Source organism: Moschus berezovskii, chromosome 11, assembly GCF_049115385.1.
Source record: "Moschus berezovskii isolate FMDL1 chromosome 11, NW_MosBer_1.0, whole genome shotgun sequence".
Lineage (NCBI taxonomy): Eukaryota > Metazoa > Chordata > Mammalia > Artiodactyla > Moschidae > Moschus > Moschus berezovskii.
Genome location: NC_142470.1, coordinates 57,017,856 through 57,040,701, shown reverse-complemented (window position 1 = coordinate 57,040,701; position 22,846 = coordinate 57,017,856). Strand labels below are relative to the sequence as shown.

Here is a 22,846-nt window from a genome sequence, read left to right as displayed (position 1 = left end):
CGCCTCGCGCCTCGGCCCCCGCCAGGTTCCCCGGGGGCCTGGGAGTGTCATTGGCGGATGACCGCAGCCCTCGCTGCTGCCCGTGCCGCTGCGACCATGGCCTCTGGCAGCAGCGGCCTTGCAGCCGCCCGCCTCCTGTCCCGCGCCTTCCTCTGTGAGTCCGGCCGGGACTCTGTCCTCCAAACCCCGCGAGTTCCCGGCCTCACCTGGCCCGGCGCCCCGGTCCAGGCCGCGGCTGGGCCCTCCGGGGCGGGATCTCGGCGGGGGCCCCAAGCTTGGGACCACCGGGGACGGAGGAAGCGTTGCTCGATATGTGGGGCGGGGACCTGTTGGGCTGCTGGCGAGTGGGGAAGTAAAGCGACTCAGCCAGGATTCGGGTCTGGGAGCTCTGCAGACGCGGTGTCTGGATTTTGCACGCCCTTGATCCTCCGGTGATGAGTGGGGGAGGGGCCGGCATCTGGACAGGCTCTAGGAAAATGAGAAGTGATGTGGCCCAGGATGAAGTCTCTGGGAGGGTGAGTGGGTTGAGAAGTACGGGCAGGAAACCGGTAGCAAATTGAAGGGTCAAGCTGAGCCTTGTACAGGACGGTCCTATACTTTAAATTGTCCTTTCCTTAGATTGTAAGGTGAATCTGCAGGAGGATGCATTTAGAGTCAGCACAGCCCAGAAAACTGCAAGCTTAGGGTTGGCTAGGCCCTTAACCAACTACTTGTAGTGTCTCCAGTGTGAATTCTTCAGTTCCTGAAAACTTAACACCCAAGGTAGCTTATAACGCTGACTGTTGAAAATTCTTGCTATGTTCAAAGTCTCTGTGTTCGTTAGGTAGGTTGTGTAGGAAAAGACTTTGGAATCAGCCACATCAGGGTTTGAAGTCTGCCTGGTTCTGTACAGTCTAGGTAATAACTCTAGGGGGTGTTTCTAAATCTGTTTCTCAATTTCTGTTCACGTTCCATGAAATCATTACCATATTTTAATCAATCTGAGACACTGTCACTTGTAAGATGTACTGCTGTTTTGTCTGCCACTAACAGTGGGAAATGATTGCTAATTAAATTTGTGACACACCATTGGTTGTGAGTCTCATCCTGATTTAAGAAATGTAAAAAAAAAAAAAAAAAATTGAAAAAAAAAAGTGCATCCTAAAAATGATGAAGTCCAGGATTCACCATGCAGAATAAAGGGAACAATTTATATAAAGCACCTTGGTTGAAATAGTTACTCAACCAAAGTTAGTTTTTTTCTCTCTCCCTTTTTTCTGCTCTGCTCCTAGTTCTGCTGCTGGTACTGAATATTGGATGAGATGATTCATTTCTTGAGAAAATTACATTTTAAAAGTGATTGTACACTTTTAAAAAGTGGTTGTACACTCTCTTGCTACACTTAGCTACCAGATCACCTGAGGACAAACTTTGGCAAGTAGGAAGACGTTGGGTTTCTTTGGAAGAGTTTTCTGGAGATTTTTATTACATAATTTAAAGGATAATCAAGGATGTTTTAGGCAGAAAGAAAAAAAGAATTAGTTATACCCATGTCTTTCTTGCTTTTCTGAGTTTCTGTAAAATCCTTGCCTCAGATAGGTTTGCTGTCTTAGGAGCAGAGTCTATAGAAGAAAGTGTCTGAAAGATTAAGATCTTGAATCCACCCTTAGCGATACTTAACAATCCTGTTCTCACAGAGCTGGAGCTTCTTTATTCTTTATTCCTAGACTTTGGGATACTGAGGCTTTAAGAGGTCATCTAGTTTAGCTTCCTGTTGCTGGAGTGGCCTGGAATTATCTTAGTCATGTGATTACCTTGTCACTAAAGTTCTGAGATCTAAACCAAGGTATCTTTTATATTAGAGAGGTCACAAATAACAGGGTTGATGTTTAAGAACCTCTGAATCTTCCACATCTTTTCTCATGTCACATTCCTAAGCCCATTTCCATTCTCACTAGAAAAATCACAGCCACAACAATAGCACCTTGCAAACTTTTTTTAAAAGACATTCACAAATTATTTAGACTCTGAGGTTGGTAGCAGAACTAGAGTTACTGTGGAGTTTTGTCCCCTTTATTCTCTTAAGTTTTAATGCACGCTTTGTGCTGAAGGTCGTAAGTGTTGCAATGTTGATTTGAGTTAGGAAAAAACTCCAAACTCTTGTTGATGCCTCTGAGAGACCTGTTGAGGGCAGCCTAGAATATTTAGAAATTCTTGAGCCAAAAGAACAGTCCTTAGGAAAACAGAGGAAGAACTCAGTTGAAGTGGGGAGAGAAAATAAAATGAAAAATAAGGATTTCTCCCATGAGAATGCTTAAGGATTTTGACCTTCGAAATTGAAATAGTGAAAGATTTCAAGAAGTATAAGGTAGTGCAAAATTGTTTTAAACACACGCCAGTAGTTCCTATAAGTTGGGCCTTTGAGAAGTAAATAGGGAACAAGAGCTAGTATTTTTTATCTTTATTGCGGTATAATTGACACGAAACATTATATTTCTTTTAGGTATACAGCCTAATATTTTAATATTTGTATATATTCTGGTGTCTGTCTACTGTGATATGTGTCTGTCACCATGCATAATTTCCCAATTTTGTTTCTTGTGATGAGTACTTTTTAGCTACTTTCAAATGTGCAATATAGTAGTATCAACTGTAGTCACCATGGTGTACATTACATATTCATGACTTATTTTATAAGTGGAAATTTGTGTCTTTTGACTCCCTTTTCCTCACTTGCCCTTTCACCTTCCAACTCTGGCAACCACCAGTCTGTTTACCTGTGAACTCGGGTTTTGTGTCTCTTTTTTTTTTAAGATTCTGCATATAAGTGAGATCATCTGGTATTTGTCTTTCTCTGTCTGACTTATTTTACTTTGTGTAATGCCCCCCAGGTCCGTGTGTGTTGTCACAAATGGCAAGATTTTCTTTTTTATGGCTGAATAATGTTACATATTGTGTGTCTGTGTGTGCATATTAACATATATACCACGTTTTCTTTATCCACTCTTCTGTCGATGGACACTTAGGTTGTTTCCATATCTTGGTAATTGTAAACAGTACTGCAGTGAATATGGGGGCTTCCTTTCAGTTTAGTGTTTTTGTTTCCTTCAGGTAAATACTTGGAATTGCTGGGTCATCCGACAGTTCTGTTTTTAATATTTTGAGGAGTCTCAATTGTTTTCCATAGTGTCTGCACCAGTAACCTTCTTACTAAAGGCACACAAGGGTTCGCTTTCTCCAGATTCTCATCAACACTTATTATTTCTTGTCTTTTTGGTGATAGCCACTGAAACAGGGGTGAGGTGAAATCTCACTGTGGTTTTGATTTGTGTGTTTTCCAGACAGTTAAGTGATGTTGAACACCTCTTCACGTTACCTGTTGGCCATCTGTATATATTCTTTGGAAAAATGTCTATTCAAGAGCCAGCATTTTTGAGCTTCAGAAGTAAGGCATTTTGATGGAAAAAAGTGAACCTTACAGCCAAACTGGTCCCATTCCTTTGTTTGGCAAATACGGAAATAAACCCCAAATGTTTCCTCGCCAGTATCAGAATGGGTACTAGAGCGCAGGTCTTCTGACTCTGCAGCATCCTTTCTACTACATGCATGCTGGGTGATACACTGAGCCTCCTTTTTTGAAGTTCTGATTTTTATTTTTCTTTGGCAACCTCACTGGTTTGTTGAGAAGGTTACTACTCTGCTCAGAGGTGTCATCTGCCTTTTCCACGTGTTTGCCAAGTTGTACAGTCCTGTTTTGGGAATTGGGAAGATATTTAGAAGTGTAGTTTGGAAAAAGGGACCCTCAACATTGGTGTTTCTGATAACTAGTACCTGTTGTCATTGCATCTAAGAACCAGATCTTTATTTCAGAAATACAAAATGGCCTTGATCTAAATGTGTCAATGTAGCCATGAGAAGATGGAGAAGGCAATGGCAACCCACTCCAGTACTCTTGCCTGGAAAATCCCATGGGCAGAGGAGCCTGGAAGGCTGCAGTCCATGGAGTCGCTAGGAGTCGGACACAACTGAGCGACTTCACTTTCACTTTTCAGTTTCATGCATTGGAAAAGGAAATGGCAACCCACTCCAGTGTTCTTGCCTGGAGAATCCCAGGGACGGTGGAGCCTGGTGGGCTGCTGTCTGTGGGGTCACACAGAGTTGGACACGACTGAAGCAACTTAGCAGCAGCAGCCGTGAGAAGGTGACTTGATTATCTGACCTCAAACTTGTTTTTCCATAAAAACTTAGTTGGGGATATTAAAAGTAATTTCTCCAAATATAGGGGAAGAGTATAATTTCATCAAAGGCAGGCATTTTGTTGCTATAAACCCGCATTTTTTAATATTAATAACATTCCTAAAGTTGGGATGTCTTATAATTGATGGTATCTTACAGTAAATTGGCGGCATTTTCTTCACTTTAGTTCTTAATAGCGCTTCTTAAAATCGGTAGTGTTTTAGATTTGATGAAATATAGTACTTAGAGCCCATTATACTTCATCTGTGTAAATACTAAATAATATATAATTTCACATCTGAATAGTAGTTTGTGGTTTAGAAGTAAGTGGCTGCTGAGCTACTCTGCTATGCTTTAAGGTCCTATAGGTAGGGACCCCAATTGTCTGCATATTATAGATGCATAATACATATGATTAGTAAGTATACATTTGTTAAAATCAGGAATACATACCTGAATAAATGAGCAAGAAGAGCATAGTTTGAGAGAGCAGGTGGAGTATTTTCATGAATAGTCTCAGGCTACTGGTTAGGAGCACAGTACTGGTCACATAGCACCATCCGTGGTCTCAGTCCCATGTGGGCAGCTGCTTTTGGCCACACTTGCATCCACACCGCAGCCCTCTTGTGGATGGTGTAGTCATTCTGCGGGGGAGAGGACTCGCATGTGGCTGGCTGATAGGCAATTTTTTCAGATTACTTAGTCTCGTTCATAGCCTTTATTACAGTTGGCACTGTTGGGAATTTGTGTTTCTTTGTTTAATGTTTATATCTCAGGAAGCTTCATGTGGGCCTCAGTCTGTCTTGTTACCCCTGAATCTCTAGTGTCTGGGAGAGAGCCTGGTACAGTGAATATCTCAGAGCAGTCTGGTCGTTTCATTCTATGTCAGTAATAAATAGCTAGCAGTGAAATCACATTTTCTGTACCTAGTGATTATGCTGCACGCTCTCTATATTAGAAAAGTAAAGAAAGTGAAGTTGCTCAGTCATGTCCGACTCTGCGGCCCCATGGAGAGTAGCCTGCACCAGGCTTCTCTGTCCATGGGATTTTCTAGGCAAGAATACTGGAGTGGGTTGCCATTTCCTTCTCCAGGGAATCTTCCGAACCCAAGTCTCCTGCATTGTAGACAGACGCTTTACCGTCTGAGCCACCAGGGAAGTCCTCTCTGTATTATTATGTCATCTAATTCTCATGTTGTCTGTGAGGTAGGTAATATTATCCCCTTTTTACAGTGTGGCTGCATCTTTAAAAATATTTCAGATGGTAAAAATTTACTAGTACGTGTCTGCCTACTGAATGTTTTATGTAGACATGGATTAGTGTATTTACATATAAGCATATATAGGTTATGCATGAGAATGTAAAACTCTTCTGAGTTATTTGATTTTGAAATAGGAATTGTATGTTCTGTCTTTTTAGGAAATGACTGGCCTTTGTGCTCATGTAGGGTGTGAACCCAGTTTAGGGAGGACCAGGCACTTCACTACCCAGTTTATAGGCGTCACCTCCCATCAGCATCACAGCCTCATGAGCAGCTATTGTTCCACTAACAGAAGGGAAGACTGAGGCCAGGGGAGATCAAAAGACCTGCCTCAGGTCACTGAGTTGGTGAGCGGCAGGCCATGAATTCAAGCCCGGGCCTGTCTGATTGCTGGCTGTGCTTTCAGCTGCTCTGAGAGGCAGTCCCAAGGTTAGGTTGGCCCATTTCTGAGAATCTAGAGAGAAGGTGACTCCACCACATTCCCTGGAGATGCGCCAAGGCCTTCCCCACTGGGGAGTTCTGCCTGGCGGCCAACTTCAGGCCTTCCTGCTGCCCTCATATTTAATATTCACTTCCGTAATATTAGTTGAGTCATTACTTCTCATAGGTTGGTTTATGATTTGTCTGGCACCAGTTATGTTTCTTGTTTATGGTCTTTGTCCATTTTTCTGTTGGGCTTTCGTCCCCTCCTTCCTGTTGGCCCCTGGGTTGCTCAGGTTGCTATGAATTTCCTCCTTGCCTGTCACATGTTATGAAACCACTCTCCTGGTGGGTCATTGCCTTTAACTCTGCCTGTGCTATGTTTTGCTTTAGATTGTTTCTTTTCTCCTGTAGTAGAATAGTCAATTTGTATTACATTACTGCTTCCTGGATTTCATTTGTTAAAAACAAAACAAAACTGGTTAGCATGGAATTTGTACTAGATTGTAGCAGCATTGAGGACAGCTAGTAGTATTTAAGACTGGATTTTTTAATACAAATTATTGGGAAACCAATGATCTTTGTGTGTACAAAAATAGATATAGGATTTTTTCCTGGTAATGGATTGACATTTTTCCAGTTCACACAAAAAGAGATGGAACTTTTGATATTTAGTTCTATATGTGTTTCTTTTCATAGGTCCCGTCTCTTGTCCCGAAATTCAAACATTTCCTGTACATGTGCTTTGTACAGCCCTGTACCGTATGCCATGGGAGATGCCAGGTACAAGACATGGTCCTTATACTCATGGAATTTGCAGTTAGAAGTTCTGAAAATATTTAGATGATACTAAAAGAAACTTGTGTGTGTGCTCAGTCCTCATTGTGTCCGACTTAGTCATGTCCAATTCTGCCATCCAAGGATTGTAGCCTGTCAGGCTCCTCTGACCATGGAGTTTTCCAGGCAAGAATACTGGAATGGGTTGCCATTTCCTACTCCAGGGGCTCTTGTTGACTCAGAATTTGAACCCGCGTCTCCTGTTTCTCCTTTATTGGCAGGTGTATTCTTTACCACTGTGCTACCTGGGAAGCCCCAAAAGAAACATAGCCAGAAATAGTTTTGCTTAGAAATAATGCAGTAAAGAAAGTAACAAAACGTGTGCACCCTTTAGCCTGCAGGTGTGCTTACAATTAGACACCACATGAAAGTATTAGGTTTCTATTCTTCTTAATCTCAGTTCAGTTCAGTCGCTCAGTCGTGTCCGACTCTTTGCGACCCCATGGATCATGGCATGCCAGGCCTCCCTGTCCAGCACCAACTCCCGGAGTTCACTCAAACTCATGTCCATCAAGTCAGTGATGCCATCCAGCCATCTCACTCTCTGTCGTATCTTTCTTCTCCCTCCCCTAATCCCTCCCAGCATCAGAGTCTTTTCCAGTGAGTCAACTCGTTGCATGAGGTGGCCAAAGTATTGGAGTTTCAGCTTTAGCATCAGTCCTTCCAATGGACACCCAGGATTGATCTCCTTTAGAATGAACTGGTTGGATCTCCTTTTAGTCCAAGAGACTCTCAAGAGTCTTCTCCAGCACCACAGTTCAAAAGCATCAATTTTTCGGCGATCAGCTTTCTTCACAGTCCAACTCTCACATCCATACATGACCACGGGAAAAACCATAGCCTTGACTAGACGGACCTTGGTTGGCAAAGTAATGTCTCTGCTTTTTAATATACTATCTAGGTTGGTCATAACTTTCCTTCCAAAGAGTAAGTAATCCTTCCAAGGATTTCATGGCTGCAATCAGCATCCGCAGTGATTTTGGAGCCCTAAAAAATAAAGTCTGGCACTGTTTCCACTTTTTCCCCATCTATTTCCTATGAAATGATGGGACCAGATGCCATGATCTTAGTTTTCTGAATGTTGAGCTTCAAGCCAACCTTTTCACTCTCCTCTTTCACTTTCATCAAGAGGCTTTTGAGTTCCTCTTCACTTTCTGCCATAAGAGTGGTGTCATCTGCGTATCTGAGGTTATTGATATTTCTCCCGGCAGTCTTGATTCCAGCTTGTGCTTCTTCCAGCCCAGCGTTCCTCATGATGTACTCTGCATATAAGTTAAATAAGCAGGGTGACAAAATACAACCTTGACATACTCCTTTTCCTATTTGGAACCAGTCTGTTGTTCCATGTCCAGTTCTGACTGTTGCTTCCTGACCTGCATACAGGTTTCTCAAGAGGCAGGTGAGATGGTCTGGTATTCCTATCTCTTTCAGAATTTTCCACAGTTTATTGTGATCCACACAGTCAAAGGCTTTGGCATAGTCAATGAGTAGAAATAGATGTTTTTCTGGAACTCTCTTGCTTTCTCGATGATCCAGCGGATGTTGGCAATTTGATCTGGTGCCTCTGCCTTTTCTAAAACCTGCTTGAACATCTGGAAGTTCATGGTTCACATATTGCTGAAGCCTGGCTTGGAGAATTTTGAGCATGACTAAACACCTCATTGTATTCACAAGTCACAAATGTCATGTGAAAATTCAGATTCCTCACCACATAACGTTTTATTTAAATGTGAACTTACATGAATCAATGCATGTGAAATTCTCAGGAGAATGAGTACTTTGACTCTCGTTGAAAGGTGAGAAATACTTGTCAGATGGTTTGACTAAAGTATGCCCTATGTTCTAGATTTATTTTTAGGAAATAGGGTACTCTATTATAGAGATCAGGTTTGTATTTAAAACCAAAATATGATTAGGCCTCTTGAAGCAATGGACAGACCATTGAAGACAGCAGAAATGGAATAAGCTTTTTTTTTTTTTAAAAAAAAATTGTCATTACTTTGGACATTTGATTGAGAATTTGGATGGAGAAGAAATCAAGTAGGGAAAGAAAATGACCAGTCTGACAGGTTTAATGTTTCTAGCAGCTAGTAGCTTGCACTCTTTTAGTCCAAATTAGAGAATTGTGGAATTGTTGGGAGGAAAGGTGAAGAGGTATAGTAGTGGTGAGGAAAAGGAGAAGCTGCTTTCCTTGGGGAGTCTGCAGCCTGTGGTTCTGAGCTTGGATTGTCTATGGTGGGGACGAATTAGGAAAATGACATTGTTGTTGTTCAGTCCCTAAGTCATGCCTGACTCTTTTGCGATCCCATGGACTGTAGCCTGCCAGGATCATCTGTCCATGAGATTTCCCAGGTAACAATACTGGAGTGGGTTGTTCCTTCTCCAAGGAAAATGACGTATGCGACTTAAAATCTGGTAAGATTTACTAGGAATATATTTTGCATTATGTCCATCTGAATGCAAACAAATGGCAAAAGCAGAAGAATTTCCTTGATTCTCTGATGTCACCAGTGGTACGATTTGTCATTGATTTGATTATGATCCTGCCTTAAATAGAGCCACCTGTCTTTACCTGTGTCATGGTGGCTTGGGGTGGCGCAGGTCTGGGGTCCTCCTTACAACTGTGGCAGCTGGGTGAGTGCGACTGGTGTAAAGGGCCAGAGAAGGGGGCAGACTCGTCTTCTGTTTTCTCAAATTAAAAAGTCGTTTCTGATGATTATGGGGCACCGTGGCTTGTTGGGCAACACAAGGTTTTCCTTTGAGTTTCATAAGTGCTTGATTATTCTCGCTTCCTCTCATTTCAGTATGAGAGATACCTTGTCTGGCATTGTACATGTTTCTTGTTGGGACAGATTGTGGTCAGAATTCCATTTCCTTATCTTTGAACATGTATTTTGGGGTTGGCTCAATAGTCTGTTGGTTCCAGCTTACCTGAAGCCTTGGTATCAGCTCATACAGTGGAAGGGGAGAGTTCATGTACCCACATGTACATGATAGATCTCCCAAGATCCACTTCTCTAGATGCTGTAGAATGGTAGGGTCATCACATAGGCTGAGCAATACTAAAGGGCTCCGAGGTTGTCTGGGAGGTGAGCTGCTGTTCATCAAATTTGCAGATGTAGTTTTTATAAGCACCAGAGATCTGGTGGTGTGAATTTTGGGCTCCATAAAGCTGATCTTAGAGATTTGGAGTAGAAGAAGTAGGAGAGGGTAATGATTGGAGTTGTACTGATATTGAAGCCGTGCTTTGCAAATGTAGGCAGACCTGTCCTTTCTCCGGTGACTGGGCCACTCCTGCCCATGGAAGGAGAAGTGAACTGTCTGCTGTAACCTTTGTTAAGGTGGAGTGTAAGAATACTTGTGGAAGACAAAACTGTACCTTCAGAAACAAGTGTGGGCTCCAGATATCCTCATCTTATTTGCTCTTGGAATCAGATCTTGTACTTTTCCTCACTGAAAACTCCTGACAGATGGGCTGTGTGTTGAATATTCCAGGAGTGGGAGGGACTGTTGGGCAAGTTCTGCCAGGCATAGCAGAGGGGAGGAAAGCTCTTCTACGAGTTTTGTAGTTCTGCATCTCCAGCTGGGAAAATGGGGAACCATGGGCAAGCATTGGTGAGGGTGGGCTCTCAGGCCACAGTTCCTGTTCACTGTCCCGGGTTCAGGTGCTTAGCTATGCTCACTGGGCCAGGACTGACCCTTACTGCTCCCTCGGGGCCCCTTGTTCAGCATAGTCTAGTCCAAGAATGCAGCTCATCTGTGTGCACACAGAATACCTCTCTCCGGGTTGATTGGGGCGAATTCCAGGCCTCTCTCTTCCCTCAAGATACAGGGGACTCCAAAATTCAAAGTTGTATGAAGCTGAGATCAGTATGGGCTTCCCAGTTGGCTCAGTGATAAAGAATCTGCCTGCCGATGCAGGAGACATAGGTTTGATCCCTGGGTCAGAAAGAACCCCTGAAGGAGGGCATGGTAACCCACTCCCGTGTTCTTGCCTGGGAAATCCCATGGACAGAAGAGCCTGGTGGGCTCCATGTGAGGTCAGTGAAGATGAATCAAGGGGTGCTCAAAGGGCCGGAAGCAGATCAGTTGTGGAATCTGAGGTCTGAGGGCTTAGGAGGATATGAGCTCTGATTCAAGACAAAAAGCGTTGAGTGGACTCTGGACAAATTTATGATGAGATAGATGTCCTTTTCTAGACCTGACTTTCATGGGCTACCTCAGTGGTAGGTGCTAGCAATTCAAAAGGCCAGGGTGGGCCACGGAGACAGCATTTTGGGGCTCTGATGGGGATTTAGAAGATAGCCCACAATTTTTAATTTGTCTGTGCTCTGCTTCCTACTAATTTTTGAAGTACAGGGAGCTGGCTTTGGGAGCTACTTAGGTTTCTCAGTTTCACTGAGGTGTAAGTTGGTGAAAATAGCTCAGGTGTGTTTTACATGTTTCTCCCTCATCTCCTTTTCCTATTTAGTTTATTTTCCCAATTTCTTTTAGATATGAGGTCTTGAGTCTTACATCAGAAGAGACCAAATTTAAGTAATTCCAAAAATTACTTAAATTTGATCTCTTCTGTTTTATTCTATGAAGTTGGACTTCCCTGGTGGCTCAGAGTATAAAGCGTCTGCCTGCAATGCAGGAGACCTGGGTTTGATCCCTGGGTCGGGAAGATCCCCTGGAGAAGGCAGTGGCAACCCACTCCAGTATTTTTGCCTGGAGAATCCCACGAACGGAGGAGCCTGGTAGGCTACAGTCCAAGGGGTCGCAGAGTCGGACATGACTGAGCGACTTCACTTATTCTGTGAAAGTGAAAGTCGCTCAGTCGTGTCTGACTCTTTGCGACCCCATGGACCATACAGTCCATGGAATTCTCCAGGCCAGGATACTGTAGTGGGTAGCCTTTCCCTTCTCCAGGGGATCTTCCCGACCCAGGGATCGAACCCAGGTCTCCTGTGTTGCAGGCGGTTTCTTTACCAGCTGAGCCACAAGGGAAACCCTTATTCTATGACTTAACATTTAATGTTAATATTATTACCAGGGAATGAGTTGCATAGTAGTTCTTAGTAGTTCTGACAAAGCTGGCCTGTTGGCTCATCTTTTGCTTAGAGATGTTGGGCTTAAAAATGGTGGGTCAAATAGGGAAAGCATATGGCTGTTTAGTAAAGAGTATTAGAGTGATACCTCGTTTTTAATTTGAGCTATTTATCTGAGCACCAGATTTCTTTCTGAGGAATTAAAATTATAAACTTAACCTCTCCTTTCTTCATTCAGAAAAAGCTACAAGATTGGGGTTCTCAGTAGAAAGGGATTCTGAAGAACAGAACAGTGTCTCTTTTTTTGTTTCTTAATCAGTTTTTGTGTTTAATATATCTTATTTGGCAATCCACTCCAGTATTCTTGCCTGGAGAATCCCATGGATAGAGGAGCCTGACAGGCTACAGTTCGTGGGGTTGCAGAGTCGGACACAACTGGGCGACTAACCCACCCACCCACATTTAAAAAGTGACATTGAAAGCTGCTGCCATCACACAAGAGCTTCCTCTTTAGAGGATTTTTTTTTATCACTAGGTTAAGTTCGTAGTCCAAAAGTTTGGAAAAATTGTAATGTGTTGTATTTTCTTTAATTTGCAGTGCAACAGAATGGAATTCGGCATTGCTCTTATACAACTTCCAGGAAGCATCTCTATGTTGACAAAAATACGAAGATTATTTGCCAGGGTTTCACTGGTAAGCAGGTATGTGTATCAAGATTTTTATTTTTTTTAATGTATATTAGAGATACAGAAACATTGAAGTATTGTCCTTTTTTGGGTTTTTTTAAATATCACAAAAGTCATAATACGTGCTGGTAGCAGAAAGGTGTACACTATAGCAGTGGGGTTGTATCTTAGGAGGCGGTTAGGTGCTATCAGTCCAGTTCAGTTCAGTTCAGTCACTCAGTCGTGTCTGACTCTTTGCGACCCCACGAATCACAGCATGCCAGGCCTCCCTGTCCATCACCAACTCCCGGAGTTCACTCAAACTCATGTCCATTGAGTCGGTGATGCCATCCAGCCATCTCATTCTCTGTCGTCCTCGTCTCCTCCCACCCCCAATCCCTCCTAGCATCAGACTGTTTTCCAGTGAGTCAACTCGTCGCATGAGGTGGCCAAAGTATTGGAGTTTCAGCTTTAGCATCAGTCCTTCCAATGAACACCCAGGATTGATCTCCTTTAGAATGGACTGGTTGGATCTCCTTGCAGTCCAAGGGCCTCTCAAGAGTCTTCTCCAACACCACAATTCAAAAGCATCAATTCTTCAGTGATCAGCTTTCTTCACAGTCCAACTCTCACATCCATACGTGACCACGGGAAGAACCATAGCCTTGACTGGACGGACCTTTGTTGGCAAAGTAATATCTCTGCTTTTTAATATGCTATCTAGGTTGGTCATAACTTTCTTTCCAAGAAGTAAGCGTCTTTTAATTTCCTGGCTGCAGTCAGCATCTGCAGTGTAGTCAGGTAAAAATTGTATTTGTTACCTTGAAAATCCCTCCTTCGAAGTATAGTATTTTGTTGGAAACCCATGTTTTCTTGCAGCGAGTATAACATGACTGATTTTTCTCCAACATTAGAACAGGTCACGGTTTCTTTAATTAAGCACTAAGTAAGGTAGATGGAATCCAACCAGTCCATTCTAAAGGAGATCAGTCCTGGGTGTTCATTGGAAGGACTGATGCTAAAGCTGAAACTGCAATACTTTGGCCACCTCATGCGAAGAGTTGACTCACTGGAAAAGACTCTGATGCTGGGAAAGGTTGGGGGCGGGAGGAGAAGGGGACGACAGAGAATGAGATGACTGGAATGCATCACCGACTCTGTGGACATGAGTTTGAGTGAACTCTGGGAGTTGATGATGGACAGGGAGGCCTGGTGTGCTGTGATTCATGGGGTCGCGGAGAGTAGGACACGACTGAGCGACTGAACTGAAGGTAGATGGACATGAACTTGAGCGAACTCCGGGAGATGGTGGAGAACAGGGAAGCCAGGCGTGCTATATTCCATGGGGTCACAAAGAGTCAGACATGACTTAGCGACTAAACAACAATAACAAGGCAGATGGCTTGTGTTTAGGCTTTGCTGCCTCCCTCTCCTCTGCATATTTCATAGAATTTGCGTCAGTTTAAATATATCTGTGATTCCACATTAAAGTGCAACCTAAGAATCTCCTTTCCCTCCTTCCTGCCATTTTACTCTCCTTCCTGCCATTTTACTCTCCTTGAAGTCTTTCTGATAACAAGTTAACATGTATCCTTCTAGATACTTTTCTTATTCATACAAAACACTTACATAATAGGTGTTCTACAAAGTTTATTCTATAGGATGAGTTCTCTTTCTCTGTGTATATGTGTATAAGTGAAAGTGAAAGTGAAGTCGCTCAGTTGTGTCCGACTCGTAGCGACCCCATGGACTGCAGCCTACCAGGCTCCTCCTTCCGTGGGATTCTCCAGGCAAGGGTAATGGAGTGGGGTGCCATTGCCTTCTCATGTATTTAAAACATATTATACAGTATATAATATATATCATACATACATGTCTGTTAAATAAATTCCTAGAAGTAAAATTGGGTGTCAAAGGTTCTGTGTATTTAAAATTTTAGCGGCTGCTACCAAGTTGCCCTTGAAAACATTTGTACACATTTATAGTTCTATAGTAGATGCACAGATTTTTTTAAAATACGAAGGAATGTTACCAAATTTATTAGAAGATAATCCCTAGCCTTAACCCAAAGTGTCCTTTCCTCGGTTCTTAAGGGAGACATGGGAGAATAAAAGTGGTGAATGATTTTTGTGTAATTTAAAGTTAATGATTTTTCTGTGATTAAAAGAACTATAATATTCATTCTGTGATATTTTGGTGATCTAGCATTGGCTGGATGGCATCACCGCTCAATGGACATGAGTTTGGGTAAACTCTGGGAGTTTGTGATGGACAAGGAGGCCTGGCTTGCTGTGATTCATGGGGTCGCAAAGAGTGGAAACGACTGAGCGACTGAACTGAACTGGACTGAGCATTTGCAAGTTTATTCTGTAAAGACCAGATTGTAAACATTTTAGGCTTAGTAGGCCATGCAGTCTCTGTTACAACTACCCAATAGCATTGGAACAGCAAAAGCAGCCACAGATAATACGTCAGTGAGTGGACATGGTTGTATGCCAGTGAAACTTAATTCACGAAACCAGTGGCTGGCCAGATTTCTCAGGCCATACTTTACCAACTCCTGATTTAGAGGAGGATACTCAAATATCCAAACTTCTGTAACTTTTTTATTTTAAGTACTTAGGAATTGCTTTAAACTTATTTCTTTTTTTTGAAAAATGAATTTTGATTACAAGTTGTTTCATGTGAAATGTTGTGCTTTTTGACTTTTCTGAAATAACTGGGCACAGAAATGTGAATTGCAGTGGACCGTTCTTCCTTTTCGCCCCTTCTTCTACTATTTTAAAAAAATAGCCACTGCCAGTGAGAAAAGAAACAACCAAAACCTTGAAATTTTATTCATAGATAAAATTAGTTTCCTTATTCTGAGAGCCATATATTTTATGAATACCACTTCCACATACATACCTTCTAAAGAAAGTTGATGCTTCATGCTCGAAGTATAGTTTATCATTCTTCTGCCAATTAAAATCATATTCAGTCCCTTTTGGGATATGTATTAATTTTATTAGCATATAATTAAATGTTTGACTAACCCAAATTTCACACATAAATTTATATATAGAATGTTGTTTTTCTATTTGCTAAGCATTATATGACCCTTTGACATTTTACCTGGAGGAGGGCATGGCAACCATCTCCAGTATTCTTGCCTGCAAAATGCCCATGGACGGAGGAACCTAGTGGGCTACAGTCCATGGTGTTGCAAGTTGCAAAGAGTCAGAGACGGCTGAGTGACTAAACAAAACACATGACATTTTAACGTCTGCCCTTTTTTAAAGAACCATGGTCTGTGCTGTAAGCACTGTTTGTAACTGTCTCTGCTTCTTAAATTAGATGATGATTTGCCTAAATATTGAAATCCAAGGTTGGTTTTAGTGTCTTGCTGCTGCTGCTGCTAAGTCACTTCAGTCATGTCCGACTCTGTGCGACCCCATAGACGGCAGCCCACCAGGCTTCCCCGTCCCTGGGATTCTCCAGGCAAGAACACTGGAGTGGGTCTTAGTTACTGGCAAATACGTTGTTTCTCATTCACTGTTTTTTAAAGTCATTGGGAGCCATAATTGTCTATTTGTTGGTTAAGTTTCTGCTTCTAGAGAATGGTGAAGTCTGAAATCTAGAGTTTATCTCCATAGAAAATGTAAATTTTGTCTCATTAGTTCTTTTTCTTTCACTCTGCACATTGTTGCATATATGAATGAGGAATATTTGTATTTCAGAGCAGATTCCAACAATGCCTGTTTCCCAAGGGATGATATTTCTTGTACTGGCTGTTATGAGCCACTAAAATTATTCTTATTTTAACCATACACTGGATGGTAATAATGAGAAAACTAACGGAAACAAGGACATTAATAGGAAATGTCATCCCTGTTCAGCACCACATTAGGACTAAAAAATGTGACCATTTAAATTTATTTAGCAGTATAGTAGTCTAATGCAGTGCTTCTTTAACTGTCTGGAGTGAAGGACCAGTTTGGGTGTGTGTTTTTATTTCCACTCTATTTCAGAGCAGTACTTTATACAAAATACAGGCAGTCATAGCAATATCATATTGCTATAAAAATTTGCAGACATTTTTGGTTATTTTTTTTAATTAGATTTTTCTTGTTTTTTTTCTTTCTTCTTCTTTGTCATTTTTTCCCCCTCTTTTTGCATTTACCTCACTGCACACCCGTAAGAGTCTACAGATAACACTTTGAATGGTACTGGTTTAATGAGAGCACTGGCCTGTGGTCCTTTACAAAACTCCATCATCGGCTTTTAGAAAAGTCAGTTAATGTGCTTGGGATTAGGTTTCTTGTTTTGAAGAGTGAAGACTTTGAAATCAGGAAATTTCTGAAGTCCCTCTTAAAGCCCCAGTTTTTATGCCTTTAACAGAACTTGAATAGTCGAGTCAGCATTTTTTGGTCCTCGTAGATTGACTGTAGATCCATTCGGTTATCAACGACTACTCATTGAGTGCCTACTGTACGTAACTGCTTTGGGTGCCATCTCTCAGTGAACAGAGTAGATAGAAAGCATTGCTTTAATGGAGCGGTGAGTAGAAGAGGGATGTGAGGACATCAGGGGTTGAGGAACAGTGGGAAGGAGGTCTTTTCAGAACAACACCAGGGAGTTTCTGATCACCAGCTAAATTTGAAAACAGAGTGAAAAGAGACCTCCTGTAAAAAAAAAACACCACACACAAAGCAGTGATTTTGGCTCTGTAGAGACCTGTTTTACTTCACGGTTGAAAGCTGTGTTCAGAAAGTTGATGAGGATGCTTGGAAATATGGCTGTTCCTACCAGGTGGCTCAGTGGTAAAGACTCCTCCCAGTGCGGGAGACGTGGATTCGATCCCTGGGTTGGGAAGATCCCTGGGAAGGGGGTGGTGCCCCACTCCAGTATTCTTGCCTGGGAAATGCCATGGACAGAGGAGCCCGGTGTGCTGCAGTCCATGGGGCTGCAAAAGAGTTGGACATGACTTCGCGACTGAACAACAGAAAACAGATGCTTAACATATTTGTTTTTCTTTTCCAAGTTGCTGAAGATTGCCTTTAGGCTTCCCAGCCAGCCTTTTCTCACTAGTCCCATGCTTTTCCCTCTCAGGGCACCTTTCATAGCCAGCAGGCACTGGAATATGGCACCAAACTAGTTGGAGGAACCACTCCCGGGAAAGGAGGCAAGACGCACCTGGGCTTACCAGTCTTTAACACCGTGAAGGAGGTAATTAATGGTACCTGAGTTTGGCAAGAAGAAAAAAGCCGAGGGACGAGTTAGCGCACCTTGGCTCAAGATCTTAACTGTGTCCCTTTTGGAAGAGTCATTTGCCTTCTAAAATTCCAGTAATCTAGAGAAATTTGAACCGTGGTAGAAACGAGCAGGTTCACTTTAGTCACGCAGGCTCAGGATGTTCTGTCCGCAGCCTGGGTCATTTTTGCTATAGGCGTACATCAGTTCTTCAGGGAAGAAGTGCCATGGCTTGGCTTCTATTTGGCTTATTTTTCTTTCCTTACATTTCTTCTTCTGGGCTGTTAGAAGTGCACATGTCAGCATCCATGCTCGACTAACACTCAGTGGAGCTTTGCCAGGCACTGTGCCAGGTGCTTCATCTTCATGGCCTCATTCAAGCCTCACCACAAGCCCCCAGGTAGGGGCTGTTATCATCCCTATTTTAAAGACAAGGATACGACAGGTATAGAGGTTGAGGGTCCTGTACATCGTCTCACAGCTGATCAGTGGCAGACTTAGCCTGGCTCAGAGTAAGTAGTGGGTGGTGGTCCTGTGTGGAATAGAGTCCAATGGGCAACTCACAAAGTCCTGGTCTCTTCCTCAGCTTGCTGATTTCTCAGTACTTTTAGAATGACTTTAAGCTAAACTTTCTTTGTTACAAGGCTAATATGTGCTTATGGTACAAAGTCAGATGATATGAAGGTATGTTAAGTTTTATATGGTGTTTTCCACTTCTCGGATTTTGCCTTTATAGAGAGCTTATTTCAGCTCAGTGTATACTCTTTCATTCTCTTTCTACACTTACATGAATATATACAAAAATAATAGTATTATGAAAGAAGCCATGGTACATATTCTGCTATTTTTAAAAAATCAAAGAAATAAACTTAGTACTTGGGATTGATGTATTGAGCTTAAAATATAAAAATGTAGCACTCCCCCTCTTCTTAAATATACTTTAAAGTCATATTTTAAAGAATTTCATTTTTTTTTAAGTACAGATTTATAGACTTGCTCTCTTTTTGAATTACTAACTTCAGATTGAGGTAATTTGAATTCTTAATGTAAATTAAGATAAAGGATAAAACAAATATTCAAATTTGGAATTTTCATTTTACTTTAAACTTGAAAATAGGATATACTCTATATATGTGTATGTGTGTTTTGAGTGTATCATAGAGAGTAAAAAATTCATAAATTCTGTAGAATAATCATTTAAAGTTTTGCTTTGCATTTTTTAAAATTTCCTAGTTAAGTTTGACTACTGTCATGAGCGTTTTTTTGCTTTCCTTTAAAAAAACAGTTTTTGTTCCTAGCAGTTCATTTATTATTCATTTTGATACAAATAGGTATGGCTTTTGGAAGATAACGTAAGTACTTTGACAGATGCTGTTTATTTCTCACCTGTTCTGCTCTTACAAAGAGATTTCTGAGTGAGTGGAATGGTTACCTTTCATGTAGTATTACTTGCCGACACAGACCCTGTGGTCACAGTCCAGCTTCTGAAAGTCTTTGTATCCTTAAGAGGTAGGCACCCATGGGATATATTTTCCATAAAATACCTGCACGTCTATGATCTCATTTCTGTTGGTTCCAACCTAGTTTTTTTCTTTGGTCCCCACTTCCCTGTTATCACCTTGAACATAGTTTTTAAAAACACTGATTTCAATTATTTTTAACCCTTGGCAAGTCAGCATCCTTTGACTTGTTCATCTGTCATTGTCAAGATACCTCTCTTTATTAGGGATGCAGTAGAGAAAGCTCCTTGGCCTCTGGGAACATGGGCAGTCAGTTTGGGATGATTCTCAAAGATACCATCTTTTACTTCTGCCCCTTCCAGCTGTACCTGTACGTTCTGTAACTTGGTATTTGTATCCATTTAAAATCTCATGGCACAGCCTTCTAAAATGTTTTAATTTATATCTTAATTAAGCTGCATCTTGACATTTATAGGGAGGTAGCCTGCTGTAGCTGAAAAGAACTGACACTGTGGAATCAGATATACTTAGGTTTGAATCTTGGCTCTGCCACTTCCTTGCTCTGTGACCTCATGCAAGTTATTTAATATTTCTTGGCCTCCACATCTTGATTGTAGATAGGGTGGTAAGCAGGCAGGGTTACATAGTCTTTCTCAGGACCTCTCACAGAACAGTTGCTGCCTCTCTTGAAGAGTCAGAGACACTGACCGTCTCTGTCTTCAAGGAGCTTCTGTTATAGGAGAAGAGTCATGGCCACATGTGCAAGTGGGTGGAAGGCTACATCTGTATTGATACATGTACAAAACATATAGAAGATCACGGAGAGAACAGTGGTCACATTGGTGGTCTGTAAGTGCCTTGCATTGTGAGGGGTGATGTCATGTAGACTCTTAACCTTAATGACCGGTTCTTGTTCTGTGGCTATTTATGCATGTGTATTTTAGCTTATTTCTAGTCAGCATGCATTAGAGTAAAAATTGGCAGCTAGGAATAAAACCACTTCATTTTGCTTCTTCTCGATAATATTTATTCTTTGATCTATTTTTATTTTTTTAATTAAAAAATTTTTATCTGTTTTGGCTGCATTGGGTCTTAGTCGCAGCCTGCGGACTCCGTGGTTTTGGTGCATGGGCTTAGTTCTAGCCCCGTGGCGTGTGGGACCTTAGTTCTCTAACAAGGGATTGAGCCCGAGTCCCCTGCATTGGAAGGCAGATTCTTTACTTACTGGGCCACCATAGAAGTTCCGTGGTTTGATAATATTTTTAAAAACATGTTTGAGAACTGAGTTCTGAGGTTTGGGGCTCACTAGTCCTTTTCTCCTGAGGAGATGCAGGTCCTTTCTTACTGAATGGATGATAAGTGCCTTGCAGAAGAACAGAAATAAATGTGGCCCAGGAATGAGGGGACCTAAATGCCAGTCAGTGCTTTTGTGTGTGCTGACATGCTGTCACATCGCCTGAAGGAAGGGGAGGTCACAGAACCTTCCAGTTTCGAGGGGTGTCCCAGTGGGGCGGAGCGGAGGCCACACTTAACTCTGCTGTTTTCTGACAGCAGAGTGAACTAGTTAATGGGAAGAATGAAGACATCCAGTGTCTCCTGGTGATGTCCTTTCCTGATCCCATGATGTCATTAAAACCATGGTATTGAGTTTGTTTTACAAAGGGTCAGACTGAACCTATAGTAAAGTGCTCTGTATTAATGTTTCAGGCCAAAGAACAGACTGGGGCGACAGCATCTGTCATTTATGTCCCTCCTCCCTTTGCTGCTGCCGCCATTGATGAAGCTATCGAGGCGGAAGTGCCCCTGGTTGTGTGCATCACCGAAGGTATCCCGCAGCAGGACATGGTGCGGGTCAAGCACAAACTGCTGCGCCAGGGAAAGACCAGGCTGGTCGGGCCGAACTGCCCTGGAGTCATCAATGTGAGTGTGCAAAACGAAATGAGCCCAATATTAGCCTCTGAAGGCTAACTAACTTTGAGTCAGCCCACGTATATTTGTGTGTATGATCTTGGAGTTAAAATTTTTTTTTCACTTTTATGATACTGTGAATTACTTTCCTTTAGCCTGGGGAATGCAAAATTGGCATCATGCCTGGCCATATTCACAAGAAAGGAAGAGTCGGTGAGTATATATTTCTTACAGATTAAAAAACAAAATTTCTTGCCCCTTTGCTCAAAACTCACAAAAAGATTGATAGTACAAATCAAATTCATTTTAATTCATTCAACTTTAAGAGAGTTTACCTTCAAAGTTTTATAGTGAATTGATTCTGTGTCCTAAATTAATGTTTGAGGAACACTAATTCTACAGAATCAAGATATTTTTGGGTTTTTTTAAAAGATTGTTTTCCTGCTCAAGCACACTATGGATTCTTCCATGTATTTGCATGTATCCATAATTTTATCACTTAGTAATATTTTATATCACAATTTGTTTGTCCATTCTCCCATTGATGGACATTTCTGTTATTTCCAGGTTTGAGTCATTATGAATAAGGTTAAAGTAAACTTTTGTGTACAGGCCTTTTTGTGGGTACGTTTTCCTTTCTTTTGGATAAAATGCCTACAGATAGAATTGCTAAGTCATAAGGTCAAAGTATGTTCAACTTTTTAAGAAGTTACCAAATAGATCTGCAAAATGACTGTGTTCTAAACTCCCACTATCAATATATGAATATTCCAGTCATTCTCTACTTAGGTTTTATGGGCCCTGTCCTGAGTTGCCTTTCTAATCACTACCCTGCTTTCTGAGGGGACCATAAACCTCAAAAACAACTAAGAGAAGTTTAGGAAAGTTCTTTAGACCTTGGTTCTCAAGATGGCCATAACACATTAATGAGGAAGTCCTCTGGGAGACTGCCTTTAATTTAAAGGACTTAAAAATAATTCACCTGAAAGAAATACAGGCCACTACAAGATTTTCAAGGAGGTAATGGAGAAAAGAATACTTTTTTGTACTAACTATTCCTATTTTGATACCAGTACTAATATTCTCAGAAGCCTCATTAACTTCCAGTCCTTAAGCTAAGTGTTTAGGGAAAGGAAGGAATTCTCAGTCCCTTGGGTATTTCTGAATGGGACATCATGTAACATAATAGCAGTGCAATAGTATAGTGGCTTTCTAGTTTGTGTTAATGATAACTAAAACTGTATAACAGCTAAAGCTAATTGAGTGTAATTGAAGAAAGTGATTAGATTCCAAATAGATATTTAGTGATGCAGTATTTTTGCATTTATGTTAGAATTTTTACTCTCAACCTCATGTGACATACTTGACTCCTACATCTTTTTAAAATTTTTATTTCAATTAAACTTTTTATATTTAGAAAATTATAAATTCACATGTAGTCATAATACAGACAGATCTCTGTGTACCCTTTATTCACTGTCCCGCAATGATAACATCTTGCAAAACTATAATGCTGTGTCATAATTAGTATATTGACATTATGACAGACATAAAGAATTTTTCCATCACTTACAGGGATCCCTCATCTTTAAAATTTTATAGCTATATCTCCTTCCTACTCCTACTCCCTTTTTAATCCTTGGAAACTAATAATCGTCTTATTTTTTTTTCTAAATTTTTTAAATTTCAGGAATGCTATATAAATGAGAACATATAGTACGTAGCCTTTGGAGATTGGCTATTTACACTTGGTATAATTCTCTGGAGATTCATTCAGGTTATTGTATCAGTAGTTCATTCCTTTTTATGACTGAGTA

The 22,846-nt window shown here is 41.4% G+C and overlaps 1 protein-coding gene across 2 annotated transcripts in view; it reads left to right on the top strand.

Annotated features, from left to right (window-relative positions):
• The window catches only part of SUCLG1 (succinate-CoA ligase GDP/ADP-forming subunit alpha), a 40,743-nt gene continuing 17,897 nt past the window's right edge, over positions 1-22,846 (top strand). The window contains exons 1-6 of one of the 2 annotated variants that reach the window (XM_088841324.1): positions 38-154; positions 6,596-6,679; positions 12,362-12,465; positions 17,521-17,637; positions 20,829-21,041; positions 21,185-21,242. In XM_088841324.1, coding sequence (XP_088697450.1) covers positions 58-154; positions 6,596-6,679; positions 12,362-12,465; positions 17,521-17,637; positions 20,829-21,041; positions 21,185-21,242 — 673 coding nt within the window. In that variant the 5' untranslated portion in view covers positions 38-57. Of the gene's footprint in view, positions 155-6,595; positions 6,680-12,361; positions 12,466-17,520; positions 17,638-20,828; positions 21,042-21,184; positions 21,243-22,846 lie in introns of both variants that reach the window. The other variant, XM_055399970.2, reaches the window with a different exon arrangement.